Source organism: Leptonotus elevatus, chromosome 14 (assembly GCF_054856555.1).
Source record: "Leptonotus elevatus isolate MCC_2025b chromosome 14, RoL_Lele_1.0, whole genome shotgun sequence".
Taxonomy (NCBI): Eukaryota; Metazoa; Chordata; class Actinopteri; order Syngnathiformes; family Syngnathidae; genus Leptonotus; species Leptonotus elevatus.
In genome coordinates, this window is record NC_141252.1 from 339,828 (window position 1) to 354,339 (window position 14,512).

Below are 14,512 nucleotides of genomic sequence, written 5' to 3' on the forward strand. Positions count from 1 at the left end.
TCAAAATCAGTTAAATCGAGTAAAACAGCCGGGAGCGAAGTGGGTTGCTTGAATGATAATGGCTGGGAATGAATGAGTTCAATGAAAGCATGCCGCCTCTCACTTTACAAGTAACCAAATCGCAACCCAACCCCAATGTCATCCCGGGACCGTGTTGCCAAATGTGCTCTATCGTCCCCCAAACTAGTACAGCAGACACATTTAGTCCCGCCCAGAATCATGGGATGGACTTCACAGGCGGCCTGTTCCCCCGATATGATTGGCTATCGGCAGCGCTGGCTACGGGAGAACAGGACGTGGCTGTACCTGAGCTGCTTGTCGCCTCTTTACCTGCACAGCCAAGGTGAGTGCGAGGGTTAACGCCCGCCACCCTCCCAAGATGGCTGCCGACGGCCGTTGGGCTCACGTTCAAGCACATTTCCACCTTGTCTCCTGTTATTTCAGTGGATGGATCTTTGTTGGCGACACGGTGGATGACTGGTTAGAATATCCGCCTCACGGTTCAGAAATCATGAGTTTGAATCTGGGCTGCGGCCTTCCTGTGTGGAGTTTTCATGCTCTCCCAGTTCCTCCGTGGGTTTTCTCCGAGTACTATGGTTTCCTTCCACGTACCAAAAACATGCATGGTAGGTTAATTGAATACTCTAAATTGTCCACAGTTGCGTATGTGAGTTTGTTTATACAGTATGTCCCCTGACATTGGCCGGCAACCAGTTCATGATGTACTTTGCCTCTCGCCCAAAGTCAGCGGTGGTAGGCTCCAGCACACCCACAACTTAAATAATCGCAAAAAAAGTTTTTGTTTTTTTTTTAAAGAGGAATTGCGAGCACAAAACACATCTGTATTTCTACTTTTGCTGCAAGGTCACCAACGTGAACTGATGGTGTCCGGAAGTTGACTAATTAGCTGCATTGATCTCGTGGTGATGTCTCTGAAGCACAGAAATAGCTTACATTTTTGCTTGCAACTCAGCTTGATAGTGTACAGTTGTAACTTGGAGAACTCACAAGTTGGGACACTTGTAAGTCAAGGTATCAATGTGTGTAATTTTTTTTTTCTGTATTTTTGTCCTGTCAGGTACTTCTGTTCTCCAGCATGACCCCAAGAAATGATGATTGATGCCGTCAGTGTCTCCCATGTTTGCACCTGTCCATGCCTTATGTCATTGTAATACCCAAAAGTGAGTTTTATACAATAATGTACATACTAGTTGTGTAATTTTGTGCACAAATTATTTTTCAAGTTTTTCTACGTCTTTTTTTTTTCTATGGATCTCAAAGTTGTGACAGACAAATTACTTTTTCACTACTTATATTAATAGTGTATTTTTGTATTGGTGTTGTACATCACCTAATCTACTAAATGTGATGTGTTGTTTTGTGTGTGTGAGTTGAAAAGCACTTGAGCCGTACAGCTGGTTGTACATTGTTCCGGCCATTTTATATAAATGTTTCTATTGTTGTAGTAATAAATATTTTTAAATATGATTTTAGCCTTGGTCTTTCTTTTTATTCGATATCAAAACCTGACATTTGCATTCCTCCACACTGTTTTTTTTTTTTTTAATCCTTCAATCCATTCTTCCTCTGTCCAATCTTCTTTCCACCCTTTTCTTCATTCCTCACTTCCTTATTGAATGGCTGTCAAAAGGGTTGCAGAATGCTTGTCAGAAAAGCACACTATATAATTCAGAAAACCACTAAGGAAGAAAATAAAATAACACCCTAATGTCGTTCCTTCCATTCATCTTTCCTGGCACCCGCTTGTCTTTCTTCAATCCCCCTCCCCCTCCTCCTCCCTTTGGTCCTATTGTCCATCCTCACATCTTTCTTACCTTCCTTTCTACCATTCTTTGGTCCTATACGTCGATATATTCTTCCATCTGTTACTCCCTCACTTTTTTCTTTCTTTCCATAAGTGGATTTTTAAAGTACAGTATGAGACTCTTGCTCCAGCCCCTCACTAAAATTTGAAATCGGCGCTCAAAGGGGGTGTTGCCTGGAGGATCGTTAGGTTACGAATGGGGAAAGGGTTGGGCGTGGCTTGGCTGTGATTGACAGCAGCAACTCACGAAGAAGCCGTTTAAGGAGGCGTGTACGAGAATGAGCCGGAAGGTAGCCGGGGTGACTACGTCATGCGGAACAAGTGACGTAGTATGTATCGTCTCGTGTAATGAGAGGACAAACAGCCAAATTGAGTTTATCCCGGTGTGTTACCTGAAGATGGCGCCAAGCACATGGTTTTTGCCCCAAATTTAAAGTTTCGACAATCATACACTAAAATGTCAAAGTAATGACCAGGAAATGTAGACAGTATTTGGAGACACCAGTTTATACAGTTTATCAGCAAAAATAAAAATTGTGTTGAATTATAATTTAATGTATTCGTGTTACGAGGGGTTTCCCCAAAAAACATGGTTTCGTCATTGTTGTCAATTACGTAATTTGACACGAGATTTCAGCCTCAGCCAATCATCTTCTCCTAACGTCATCCGCTGTCAACGTGTTAAGATGCGCTCGTTTTAAGACCAATTACGACCCCGGTGGGTTCGCAACGTGGTCTCTCCTGTTGGAACAGTGAACTCCGCCCACTCGGTGAAACGAAAGACGATACGCCTGGCGCACATCGTCACGCCGAGCTATAAGCTAAGCTAGTTTACGTGCAGATACTGTGTCGTTCATCTCTTTCCCCCGTTTGGACACAACCCCGAGGACCCTGAGACGAAGAGAGACCGTCCTGGCCCGTGTAGAGGACCCGCTTTCCCTTTTTTCACATTTGTCTGTGATGTATGAATGGATATTTGACGGAATCTCGTCGTTGTTTGAGCCAGCCACGGGGCAAACCCGCCAAGCTAATAACGGTGAGCTGACCAGCACGATAGCGCAGTGGCGAGGGAGCCACGGCAGACCGGTCAAGAGGAACTACCAGAGGTTAGTAAGTAATAACCCATCAGAAAACACTCGACTGTCATCGATATATTTCCCTGACTAACTTAACTTTGCTGCTGGGAGTGTAAATTACATTACGTTATCCTAGCAAGCTAGCGCAACTTGATGATGATGAGTTCCTAATTGGGTGTTAAAAGATTTATCAGAAGCGACGTTGACAGATATTCACTTGTATTCGTAATGTAGAAACAGCTAAAAAGTAAAAGCAAATACAGCACATGAGAATTACTGAGATTAAATTAAATTTTAATCTAACTAAGCATGAATCAGCATGTGGGTGTCACGTGTAGCCTAATTATGCTATTTGTATCATTTAGAACAGTACACGCAAACAAATGTTTGTCACTTTGTTTTTCTGTCCCTTCCAGTGTTGATGCTGCAGACAGTGTTGGCCAGAGCGAGGAGGTTGCGGCAAAAAGACGAAGACGAGGTTTGTGTAGGGGAGGTTGCTCTTTTCTTGCACTCTGCAAATGACGTGATTGATAATTTAATCTATTTTTTTTTAACCAGATGTGGTGATAAGTTTTATCAAGAAGACCGTGGCCGGGGTCGCAAGTCTACTCCGGTTGCGCAAACCATTGCTGTCAAGCCCCAACAAGCACGAGCAATTTAAGGACACTCAGGTGGTGGTGGTGGAGGGGTTTTTGGAGTTGGTTATTTATTTATTTATTTATGTATGTATGTATGTATGTAGGGTGCATGATATATGTTGTCTCTTACCTAACACAGATTTCACTTAATTTGTCAGAAAAATATTGATTGAATACTATCTTCATTATTTCAGTGTTTTTGTTTGGTGTTGTGCAGTGATATTTTTTTAAGTACAAAATGGAAAGAAAATGAAAAAAGAAGGACAGACAGCTTGTTTTGAATAATGTCGTTGTCATGCACTTTTTCTGTAAGCAAAGGGTGAGAACCCAGCCAGTTGTCAATCTTAGCTTTTGGAGTAAAACTAGCATAACATGGGCCTTTTTGTTGAAAAATAAATAGCTTTCAATAACATCATTTCCTGTGTTGATCCAGTCTGTCACTCTGGGAATCGATGAGCTGCACACGCCGTGGCTGACGAGCTCTGACTGGAGAATGGGTGTGTAAATTATCAACACAAATGCTATTTATTGCTTTCTGTATAATCTGCTTTAATTTGGTTCATTCTCCGCAGATACACCAGGGACTGGAATGAGCGATAGGGCTGCACCTAAGCTTTTCCAGAGCTCCTTGCCTCCTTTAATGAGGAAATTTGGGCAAGTAGTTCATTTTGACAAGGTGGATGTGGACAAAAGGAGCAAAAATAATTTGTCCTAAACCTATTTTTCTAATCTGCACAGTGAAACCACAGGCTCTTCTAAGAGGAGAGGCTCCCTCCAACTGCTGCCTTCGCGGCCCGCCGTGAGTGTGGGAACGCCCAACGCCAAGCCGACCGCTTGCAACGGCTTTGGACACAATCGCTGCTACAAGCCCAGTCTCACCGTGGAAGAGGTAAATGAATATTCTCATTCATCCAGTCCGTTTTCATTCTCGGAGCATTGAATTGATTGCAATTGGACTCTTCTGGTTGTTTTAGAAGACTATATCAACTGTAGATTTACACGATATAGCATGTGTTCCACCCAAAAAAAATTGTGATAAAGCAGGGGGGCTGGGGGGGTGGGTTTAATAATTATTACATTGTAGAGAACAATTAAAATGTCTTTCCTTTTTTTCCCTTGTAGACCATCAAGCAGAATGATAAAGAGCACTACCGACGCCTGCTGGAGATGGTAAAGGAATACGGCCAAAGCCAACCGCTACCTTTCAATCAAACCAAACCAAACGCGTGAGTAGTTTATTGAGTTAAATATTGTTCACCTTTTGTTGAACATGACACGTTTCATCCATTGCTCTTACTCTTACCTGCCCGGAAATTACGCCAGGTTGGTAAAATATCAGTGTTGCATTATCAGAGCTTTTTTTTTAAATTATTTTTATCTTGTGTGTGTGGTGGCATCCCAAAATTAGACACAACTACGAGAATATTATTTTAATATGCTTGTCGGTCAGGATTCTAATTAGCTCTTTCTAGCAAGAAAAAAAGAAAAAAGAGAAAAAAAAATAATAAAAAAAAATAAAAATAAAAAAAAGGATTCTAATTAGCTGCTGGTTGTTTTTGCAGTATGCTGCCCCCCCACGGTGAATACACAGTGACAAGGAAACCCTTTGAGTCTGCCTCCAAAAATATGTCATACGCCGGTAAAATATATATATTTTTCATTATTCTAATTGTTCATATGAATATAAAGCAATATACTATGCCAATGAATGCCGTTTGTGTTGAACAGCTTGTCCCAGCGTGCTCACTCGGAGAATTGCATCTGTAAATAAGGGCAGGTTGGTGCCATTTATTTATTTTTATATAAGAGGATAGTTAAGGTGGGCACACTTTAGTGTTCAAGAGCCTCATTAGATTGTTTACTCAGATTAGATAGATTTTTTTTTTGGGGGGGGGGGGGGACTTCCTGTTCTAATTGTGGCTATTAATGCATTTTATTTTTCCTACCAGATGGGGTGCCCTGCCTTTCAGCAAGTCTTACACAGTAGCACCGGATGACAGACAGCATGCGAGATGTGCAAAGGTTATTTTGCCTTATTTTAGGACATATCAAAAATATATTTGCTGGCGACACTAGTTTTTGATTTGCCACAAACCGGATACAACGACTACCTCTGTTTTTGTTAAGTGTAGTCCACATATTATCATTGCTTGTAAATATTTGCTATTCTCCCTTGTTTAGAACCCAGTGGCTGATTCGGACCTCTCCACACAAATTGCCACTCGCCTCAATTTAGTGGACCGAGTAACGCCTACCGTCAGCCCGGCGGGCTCGCGCGCACTCGCCGCGCACGCGCGACACACTGACGACGATATTCCCCGACTCACTAAGGTCGGCATATCTCCCATCAACCGATTGTGTCAGCGCACCTTGCAATCCTAACTTGAAAACATGTAATCGACGCGTTTGTGCAGGAGATGGCATCTGAGGTGTGCAGTGCTCTCGCGCAGAGTGACCCCAACTTGGTTTTGAGCGCCGCGTTCAAGCTGCGCATCACGCAGAAAGACTTGGCCACTCTTCAGGAAGGTGGCTGGCTCAACGACGAGGTATTTAGAGTGTGTATGTTGAGCGGACGACGCACAAAGATCCTGTAAATAAAAATATAAATACATTTTAAATCAGGTTTGTTTTAATTAGTGTTTACAGCAGTTTTTTTCTTTTTGGAAATGCTTTATTTGAATTTAGTTTTTAAATTCAAATGGGTTTTTTTTCAGTTTGTTTATGTTAGTGTTTAATCAGGTTATTTTTATTTTTTTAGAATTCTTTTCATTTCGTTTTTTTATTAGTTTTAGTGCCCCCACCCGCCCGTTTTTATATACGGAGTATTTGTCCAGTGTAAGATAAAAAAAACAAAAGGTCACTGAGTATTTTGTAATCAATTAAAATAATTCCGAAATAACTGTTCCTTCTTCCGTACGCTCATACGCTAATATCAAGATAAATAAATAAATAGCTCGTGGATGAAGTAATTGATGAAAACAAATGTAATTTTCCCTACAAATATAGAATATCAAATCTAGTTTTAGTTATATATTCTTAAATACCCTCGTTTTTATTTTTAAATGTTTTTTCAATTTTAAATTCGTTAACCATAATAATATTCCCGTGTGCAGGTGATCAACTTCTACCTTTCCTTGGTCATGGAGCAGTGCTCTGACACGGCGTCGGGGAGGCGGGTGTACTCGTTCAGCACCTTCTTCTTCCCCAAGCTCCGTGGCAGCCCAGGTGGGCAGGCCGGAGGGCACGCCGCCGTCAAGCGCTGGACCAAAGCCGTCGACATCTTCCAATGCGACCTGTTGCTGGTCCCGCTGCACCTGGGCGTCCACTGGGCCTTAGCTGTGAGTCAACAACATCACACTGGAATTGCGTTAATAATGTATATATGGTTTTTTTTGGTTTTTTTTTTACATGATTTGATTTGCCTCACAGGTGATTGACTTGAAAGCAAAGACAGTGAAGTTGTACGACTCGATGGGACAAAGACATGATTCCATTTGCAGTCTACTGCTGTAAGTCCTTGTCGCTTTCTTTCCATTCTCTTATCCTTCTGAACATCCATATTTCTCAGCCCACTCCGTCGTCCAATAATTTGGCTCGTTCAGAACATCAGAGAAACTATTTCCCCCGCCCAATTCCACATTTCCAGTGAAAATAAATTTCCAAATTTGACTCAGCGGTGGTGGTTCAGTTCATTCAGGCTACCTTTTGCCATATTCCAAGCATTTGCATATTTAGCATATTCCCAATTCGTGGAGAGAAATTGTATTTTCTAGTTCTTAATGTATGCTGTTTTTTATGCAGCCTCTACCTGAAGGAGGAGCACAGAACAAAGAAAGGCAGAGAGCTGGACAGCGCCAAGTGGACCATCAGCTGCATGCGCTGCACTGTAAGGAGCCCAATAATACCATTTCCTCAAATAATCTACTTTACTCCAATTAATTGCTGTAACATTTTTAAATAGCAAAAAAAACAAATACCATACGGCCTCAAACCGTAATTCAAGGGGTGCTTCATCCACTTCAATCAATAAAATAAAAATAAATGAATAAAAAAAACATCATGAGGAAACATGTAACGTTCATGCTGTCCTTTTTCCTTTCTAGGAAATTCCCCAGCAGAAGAATGGCAGCGACTGTGGCGTGTTTGCGTGTAAATACGCCCAATACATCGCGAAAGGAAGGCCCCTCACCTTTCGACAGGTATGCTAGCCAAGCATGGACCTGTGTGTTGGGGAGGGGGGTGGGTAGTGCGTGTATTTGTGAAAGAAGGCTGCATTAAAAGCAACATATCCTTTCTCTACAGTGGCACATGCCTCTTTTCCGGAAGCTGATGGTTTGGGAAATTATGCATCAGAAACTGCTATAGCGAGCTCAGCGTGTCAACATCAGACAGCCGTGAAGGACTACAAGTGTGAGCACACACACACGATCTATAGGCACACATTTGCCTGTTTAATCTCTGAGTTGTATTTGGAGACATTATTTGGACACAAACAACAAGCGTTGGTGTTCCTTTTTGTTTTGTTTTGTTGAATGATGACTTTTGTAGTTTTTGTTTTGAAGTACTGCCATAAGTGCCTTTCAATGTCCTCACACTGAAACTGAAGAGACTGACTTCATATACCGAGCAGCGTCAGTCAAATATTACGTGCAGGTCGCTTCCATTTTTCTTTTCATTCGGGACACTTAATTTATTCAATTCATTTATTTACGAAGAAGTTGACAAGCATGCATGTTGAAACTATTTTTTTATTTATTTATGACATGACTGAAAGAGTATATATTTTTGTTTACCCCATTAATAAACTGCTAAGCGATGTGAGGCACAGCTGTGTACAGTATTTACTGCATAGCAAACTACTGTAGACAACTGCATGTTTAAATTCATGCTTTAAAATGTGATTTTTGAGTTTCCCCCCTGAAATAAAAATTTATATGTATTGTTTATTGCATGTACCTATGTATACATGTCATTATTGTATGTGTGTGCGTGTAAATGACCATCTTAACATTTACATCACTTTTGCCACTCGTGTACAGGATTCTTTCATACTGATTTTCTATTTGAAAAATAATCGGTATTGTTCATATATGTATGTGAACCACATATATTAACAGACAGAACAATCAAATGTTCTTCCACTATATGACTAAAGCGGTACACAATCTGCATACCTACTTCTTTTCTTCTTCTTTTTTTTATCGATTTGCCAAGTAGTGGCAGGTATGCCGTGATACTTTTTTTTTTTTGGTCTCCGATGTCTTTTATTTTTGCAGTCTTCAGGCGGAAGTACAATATTTTATTTAGAAAAATCCGTACTGACACCGGAAAAGAGCTAGACCCTCTTGTCTTTTTTTTGTCCACACCTCTCACCGACCAACCAAATTCAGATCAAACCAGTATTGGTAGACGGTGGCGCTGAGAACATTTGAGCTTTTAAGAAATACACAATCAGTCGTTAGAGCACATTTTGCTCGCTTTTTAAAAAGCGACTCGTAACGCGAACATGAGCGACACCGAGAAAGAATTCAAGAAGGTGAGTTTCGTTTGACTCTTAACGAAATTACCGAGCGGGGAAAAAGACGCATATGCTAACGTTAGCGTGCTAGCTCCAGTGTTAGCTTTGTTTAGCCGTCGTGGTTATGGCAACGCGTCATCTGAGCTGTGAACAAGAATGTCTTATTTTTGCATATTTTTGTTTTGGTGTAATTGTTTCCCCCCCTACCCCCCTGAAGTATAACGTGTATTGTTTTTACCAAAGCATGCGGCCTTCAACGAGCCGTCGTCCTACGACTAGGCCGCGACGCCTTGATCCATGCTTTCATTCAACCGACATTAGCGTAGCCTACATGGAAAGCTATGGTTAAAATTGTAGAATGTGTGCCTGTAAATGTTTTTCTTTTTTCAGCAATGCTCTATGTCATATAATGATCTTCTTGTGACAAAGGAGTAATTGGAGCGACACTGAAAAGAAAAGAAAATAGAGTGAAGTATAACTACGAGAAAATGGCGGTTTTAGTGTTGCGTTCAGGTTTGTGTGGGAATTTTTAGACTTACGTGTTAAACGAAATACAGAGAGTCCGGACTGTCCCTCACAATTAAAACATATATTACGAAAACAAATGAAGAAGTAGTTTACAACATTTATGTACTTTTATAAATAACATTTTATTTCAAACGTTGGCTCATTTGTGTCTTCTAAATACAAATAATAAAATCATAACTCTTTTTGTATTATTTCTAGATATTTTTGTATTCATTTTCTATTATTTTTTAATTGGGAAGAGACTGGACTCCCTGTATTGTTTCACCCTCCCCTCCGAATTGAACAATGGCCACATCGTCTAGATTTATGTAAACATTAATTCTAATCTATCCTTTTCATTCCTAACATGCTCAAAGTCACAAGACAAAATAATACCTGCATATCCATGAACATCAGTGTCTTCATTCGATTGTTGCGGGGGTTAAGAATTGCTTGTGGTCCCCGACCACGGTCAGGAGACCGAGCAGGTAACGGTAACATGATTAACCAAAACTGAAATTCTAAAACAATTCAGTCTCATTCCCTTTACAGTGGCCAAATATATCCCACAATCTTGAAAAGTAGTAGGAGTATCCTATGATGCATTGCACCAGTAGAGAAAAGCATGATTCATAAGCTGTGGTGCAAAAATGTCTCCAATAGAAGTAATCTAACTCTTTCCACCTTATATAAAAAATAAATAAAATCCGAACATAGCCACACTTTATTTTCCGTAGTGTTTGCTCCTTTCAGTGTGCCCTCTAATATACTCCTTTGTGCATTGTTGCTCTTATCTGGTAATGCTGTTGTTTTCTTTGTGACACTTGGTATTTAAATGCAAACAAACCAACCAACTTGCCTTATCACCCCCCTTGTTTGTTCTTTGTCAAGGTTGAGGTTGGAAGAAAGAAAAAAAGGTGGAAGACGTTTCAGATGCGAAGTTGTTAATGTTTGAAGCCAATGCCGTTGATGCATGCTAATGTATTGGGAGCAGGAAAAAAGAAGTGCTCAAGATCCTATCCCTCGACTAGTGTTGTAATGGCAGATGGTAAAATTGGGGAAGAGGAGCAAAAAAGACGTCGTAATGTCAAAGAGAAGAAAGAAGAAATGACGGGTTGTTTTGAAGTTATGAAGTAAAAGAAGTTATGAAGTTATGATCAGAAGTTTGGCCGGGTAGGAGTAATTTCTTAACAGCCTATTATATTGCTACTCTCTTTTCTTTCTCTAAATCATGCATGTTAAATGTTCCTCCTATGTAACTCACTCGCTAGCGCCCCCACACACTCTTTATCTCAATCTGCTTCTCAGCTAAATAAGTACATTGTCAATGTATTTGATATGTATTTCATCCACAAAAATATGCTAATTAAAAAAAAAAAGTCCTTCTAGAAGGGTTTTATGGGCGAGTGAAGTCACATATTTTTGTATCATTCTTCTTGACACCGTTGTGGCTTGTTTTGTTTTAACTCTGCTGTCCGGTTTGTGCAGGAGCCACAGTCTGGCTCGGGGAGTTCCTCCCCACAGCGGTCGGCAAAATCTGCTAGCCGCTCGCCGGCACGCTCCAAGGAGGGTTCCCAGCATTCCAGGTCCAGGTCGCGCTCACGCTCCAGATCCAAATCCAGATCTCGGTAAGACCCCGCAAGGGTTGCCAGCAGCGCAAGATTTTCCACCAGATACATCGTCATGGAAAGCGATACCCATGTCTTTTAAGTATCGATATTTTTAAGTGTGACCTTCTTGATCATGAGGTGTGTCGCTCAATCAGTTACAGCTTTACAGGGCCTTTTTTTTTTTTTTTTTGTCATCTGTTAGGTTACATACAGGGTTTTTCCTGGCTCAAAATGAGGCAAAGGTGGTATCATCCTGACTATGATTGGTGCCAATACCAATCTTATTTTAAGGTATCGGTACTCGCGGCGGTGACCGATACCATTATCAGCCTCCCTCCTGTAGTTATTTTACGATCAGGGACTAGAAATGAGAAACTATATGAATACAAATTAGCCTTTTTTTTTAAAAAACTACAATCGTTAAAAATTCATCCACTAGTACATATTAAAAAAAATTATTTTTTAGAACGCTATTATGTTTATTGTGTATATACTGAGTTTTTATGACTTCAGCGATGGCTGGAGCGCGCCACCTGTTTCACAACCAGGAAATTGGCGTGTGCAACGGTTGCTCCATGATCTGTTTCTCCTTGGGTACATTAAAGTTTTTAAAAAGAAAACAAAGAAAGCTGTTTCTTCTTCGGTTGTTGCTTCAGGTCTTTCTGATGCACTGCTGTTGATATAGCGCCTCCATAATGGCGCAACACTGCAACTGCAGTTAAAATGCGTTGCTGCCGAGCTCAATCAACGCAGCTGGAGTGCTGTGTTGTGCGATATCAGTGGCTCAGGCTGGAGGTAGTGAGCAATTAAGGTGGAGGTGGCCGCCTCTGAATTTTGTACACAGGAAAAACCCTAGTTACAATCTTGGTGCATTTCTGCATTTTACGAATTACGATGATCCCCTTTTCATACGATCAATCTGTCCGATGTCTAACAATGTAGGAGTTGTGCTGATTGTGTAAAAATCAGGAATGACTTCTTGACGTGAGCACGGCATCTTTTTCTTAGGTCCCGTTCCCACCGGAGCTCGCGCAGGAACTATTCCCGTTCTCGCTCCCGCTCCCGCCGTCGCCGTTCCCGAAGCCGCTCGGGCAGCCGGCGGAGGAGCCACAGCCGCTCGCCCATGTCCAACCGCCGCAGGCACATTGGCAACAGGGTGACTACACGTCGTTTCTTGTTGAGTTTAGTAAATGGCTAAAATAATGGATTAATAAATACATTTTTTAAACGGTAAAAACTGCTAATCGCTGAACTTGCTTCCTGCCGCCAACAGGCCAACCCTGACCCAAACATCTGCCTGGGCGTGTTTGGCCTGAGCCTGTATACCACCGAGCGGGACCTGCGGGAAGTGTTCTCCAAGTATGGCCCCCTGGTGGACGTCAACATAGTGTACGACCAACAGTCCCGACGCTCCAGGGGCTTCGCCTTTGTCTACTTTGAGAACTACGAGGACTCCAAGGAGGTGAGTATTGGCCATTTGGATATTTTTGACTTTGCAGTGTCTGCTGTCGATGAGGGTGACTTGTTAACGCCAGCGCGTGTGTTTAGGCCAAGGAGCACGCTAACGGAATGGAGCTGGACGGCCGGCGAATCCGCGTGGATTTCTCCATTACCAAACGAGCGCACACCCCCACTCCTGGCATCTACATGGGACGACCCACATAGTGAGTGTCAACATGACCACACTGTTGGTTGGAAAATCTTTTTAGTTTTTTTTTTCCCTATGATGTCACTGAGATTCTTTATTCCGTTTTCAGTGGTGGTGGTGGTGGTGGTGGTAGTAGTAGTAGTGGTGGCGGTGGTGGCGGCGGCGGCGGCGGCAGCAGCGGAGGTGGTGGAGGCGGTTCATCAAGGCGCATGTCAAGGGACTACGACCGAGGCTACGACAGAGGTTACGATCGCGGTTACGACCGAGACTACTATCGCTATGAAGACCGGGAGTACCGATCATACAGGTAGATGATTTGCATCCAGTCATCTCATGCAATTGACGGTTGATATTAAATTGCTTTGATTCGTCCATCAGACGAAGATCTCCATCGCCGTACTACAGCAGAGGCTACCGCTCTCGATCCAGATCACGATCCTACTCCCCACGTATGTTTGACTGATAATTGTTAATTAGCGCACATGATTACTGTATTTCCTCAAATAGTAGGTGGCAGCTTGTGTTTTGTCTATGCGGCTGCAAAGAGCACCAAAACTCAAGTATAAGGAAAGCATTAATTATATTTGTAAATATGTCTTATATTGCACAGTGGCATCTCCAAATTCATACAATTTTGACAGATGCCAAAATGTACTACATAGAAATGGATATTGATAAAACAAAAATTCAATATCAAAAGTATTATGAATATAAATATTCACGATGAATACAATTTAACGAAAATAGGCAAATGTAGTACTTTACTGGAAGATAACTTTTTTGGGGGGTAACTGCACAAATGTTAGAAAGTAAATGTCACATCTGAGGCCAATATTTGAGGAAAAGCGGTGTAATGGATTGACTGAATCACCATTTTTAATTCTCCCCTTTCTTTCCCATAGGTCACTACTGAGCAGTGAGTCGTCCATGTTTTTTAATAATTTTTTTTTAGATGTTTTGACCAGAACACAGCATACAAAGACATACACACACTGAAATGCATGTGGGGGGGGAATCAACCTCAGAAATTCCGAGGAAATCATACACAACGTTCTTGATTTTGAAAGTTTTGTTGCTGAAATCTGGACACTTGTTCTTTGGAGACGGAACCAAAAAAAAGATGACATTTAAAAGAATGGATTTTTTTTTTTTGTAGTGTTAAAGTGGCTTTGGTGTCTGGGTGTGTTTTTTGTTTTGTTTTTATAAATAAAAGTTGTGTCCACTTCACGTGTGGTAGGTTTGAATGTAGTTGCTTTACTTTTGTTCAATTCATCTTCCCTGCCATAATGTCTGTCCACATTACTCTTAGTAATACAGCTATGGTAATCTCCATTCATAGTAAGAACACAATTCATAGAGCAAGTTCTGACGATGTTGAACATGGTGAGCTTCCATTAGATTTTCTCAATGTTGTGGAATAGAAGTTCCGGCCACACTAAAATGTGCATCGTGGCTTGCGTCCCTTCTGCAGTTGTTCATATACAGTATTTTGGAGGTCTGATTTGTATGCGTCATAATTGGTCATGGATTTTCAAATAAAAGTTGAAAGCATTGCCATCAGTCTCGAGTATGTTTTTCATTTGCACGTTTCTCTAAAATTTAAGTCTAAAAAATTAAGATGTTTTGAATCACTGATTGGATTTGTGGAAATTGAATTTTACAAAAATAATTATTACATAACTGTTGTTTT

General features: G+C 41.2%; 3 protein-coding genes across 6 annotated transcripts in view; all 3 read left to right on the forward strand.

Moving 5' to 3' along the window:
• Positions 1–1,488, forward strand: part of pcnt (pericentrin) — a 41,940-nt gene extending 40,452 nt beyond the window's left edge. For all 3 annotated transcript variants that reach the window (XM_086094113.1, XM_086094116.1, XM_086094114.1), the window contains one exon: positions 1,079–1,488. In XM_086094113.1, coding sequence (XP_085950239.1) covers positions 1,079–1,113 — 35 coding nt within the window. In that variant the 3' untranslated portion in view covers positions 1,114–1,488. The remainder of the gene's footprint in view (positions 1–1,078) is intronic.
• Positions 1,489–2,518: 1,030 nt separating this feature from the next.
• senp2 (SUMO specific peptidase 2) lies at positions 2,519–8,494 on the forward strand. Of its 2 annotated transcripts, none has more exons than XM_086094734.1 (17): positions 2,519–2,931; positions 3,318–3,379; positions 3,460–3,575; positions 3,973–4,036; positions 4,112–4,193; positions 4,278–4,428; positions 4,662–4,765; positions 5,102–5,178; positions 5,268–5,316; positions 5,489–5,561; positions 5,721–5,870; positions 5,954–6,085; positions 6,653–6,877; positions 6,969–7,048; positions 7,341–7,425; positions 7,643–7,738; positions 7,842–8,494. In XM_086094734.1, exons 1-17 carry the CDS (start codon positions 2,786–2,788, stop codon positions 7,902–7,904), a joined length of 1,755 nt encoding a protein of 584 aa, XP_085950860.1. In that variant the 5' UTR covers positions 2,519–2,785; the 3' UTR covers positions 7,905–8,494. The 2 variants fall into 2 exon arrangements, with proteins under 2 accessions (XP_085950860.1, XP_085950861.1); XM_086094735.1 differs by having other exon boundaries at positions 2,521–2,931; positions 3,460–3,572.
• Positions 8,495–8,840: 346 nt separating this feature from the next.
• Positions 8,841–14,382, forward strand: tra2b (transformer 2 beta homolog). The gene is made up of 8 exons (XM_086094736.1): positions 8,841–9,075; positions 11,053–11,192; positions 12,183–12,330; positions 12,448–12,636; positions 12,723–12,838; positions 12,932–13,129; positions 13,201–13,271; positions 13,725–14,382. Exons 1-8 carry the CDS (start codon positions 9,046–9,048, stop codon positions 13,733–13,735), a joined length of 903 nt encoding a protein of 300 aa, XP_085950862.1. The 5' UTR covers positions 8,841–9,045; the 3' UTR covers positions 13,736–14,382.
• Positions 14,383–14,512: the final 130 nt, after the last annotated feature.

Excerpts from the sequence above, each read along its gene's own strand:
- senp2 (XM_086094734.1), top strand. The coding sequence starts at position 2,786 with ATGTATGAATGGATATTTGACGGAATCTCGTCGTTGTTTGAGCCAGCC. Across the intron at positions 4,194-4,277 it reads CCTTTAATGAGGAAATTTGG|TGAAACCACAGGCTCTTCTA; the intron begins GCAAGTAGTTCA and ends TAATCTGCACAG. Across the intron at positions 5,179-5,267 it reads CAAAAATATGTCATACGCCG|CTTGTCCCAGCGTGCTCACT; the intron begins GTAAAATATATA and ends TGTGTTGAACAG.
- tra2b (XM_086094736.1), top strand. The coding sequence starts at position 9,046 with ATGAGCGACACCGAGAAAGAATTCAAGAAG. Across the intron at positions 11,193-12,182 it reads AGATCCAAATCCAGATCTCG|GTCCCGTTCCCACCGGAGCT; the intron begins GTAAGACCCCGC and ends TCTTTTTCTTAG. Across the intron at positions 12,331-12,447 it reads GCAGGCACATTGGCAACAGG|GCCAACCCTGACCCAAACAT; the intron begins GTGACTACACGT and ends TGCCGCCAACAG.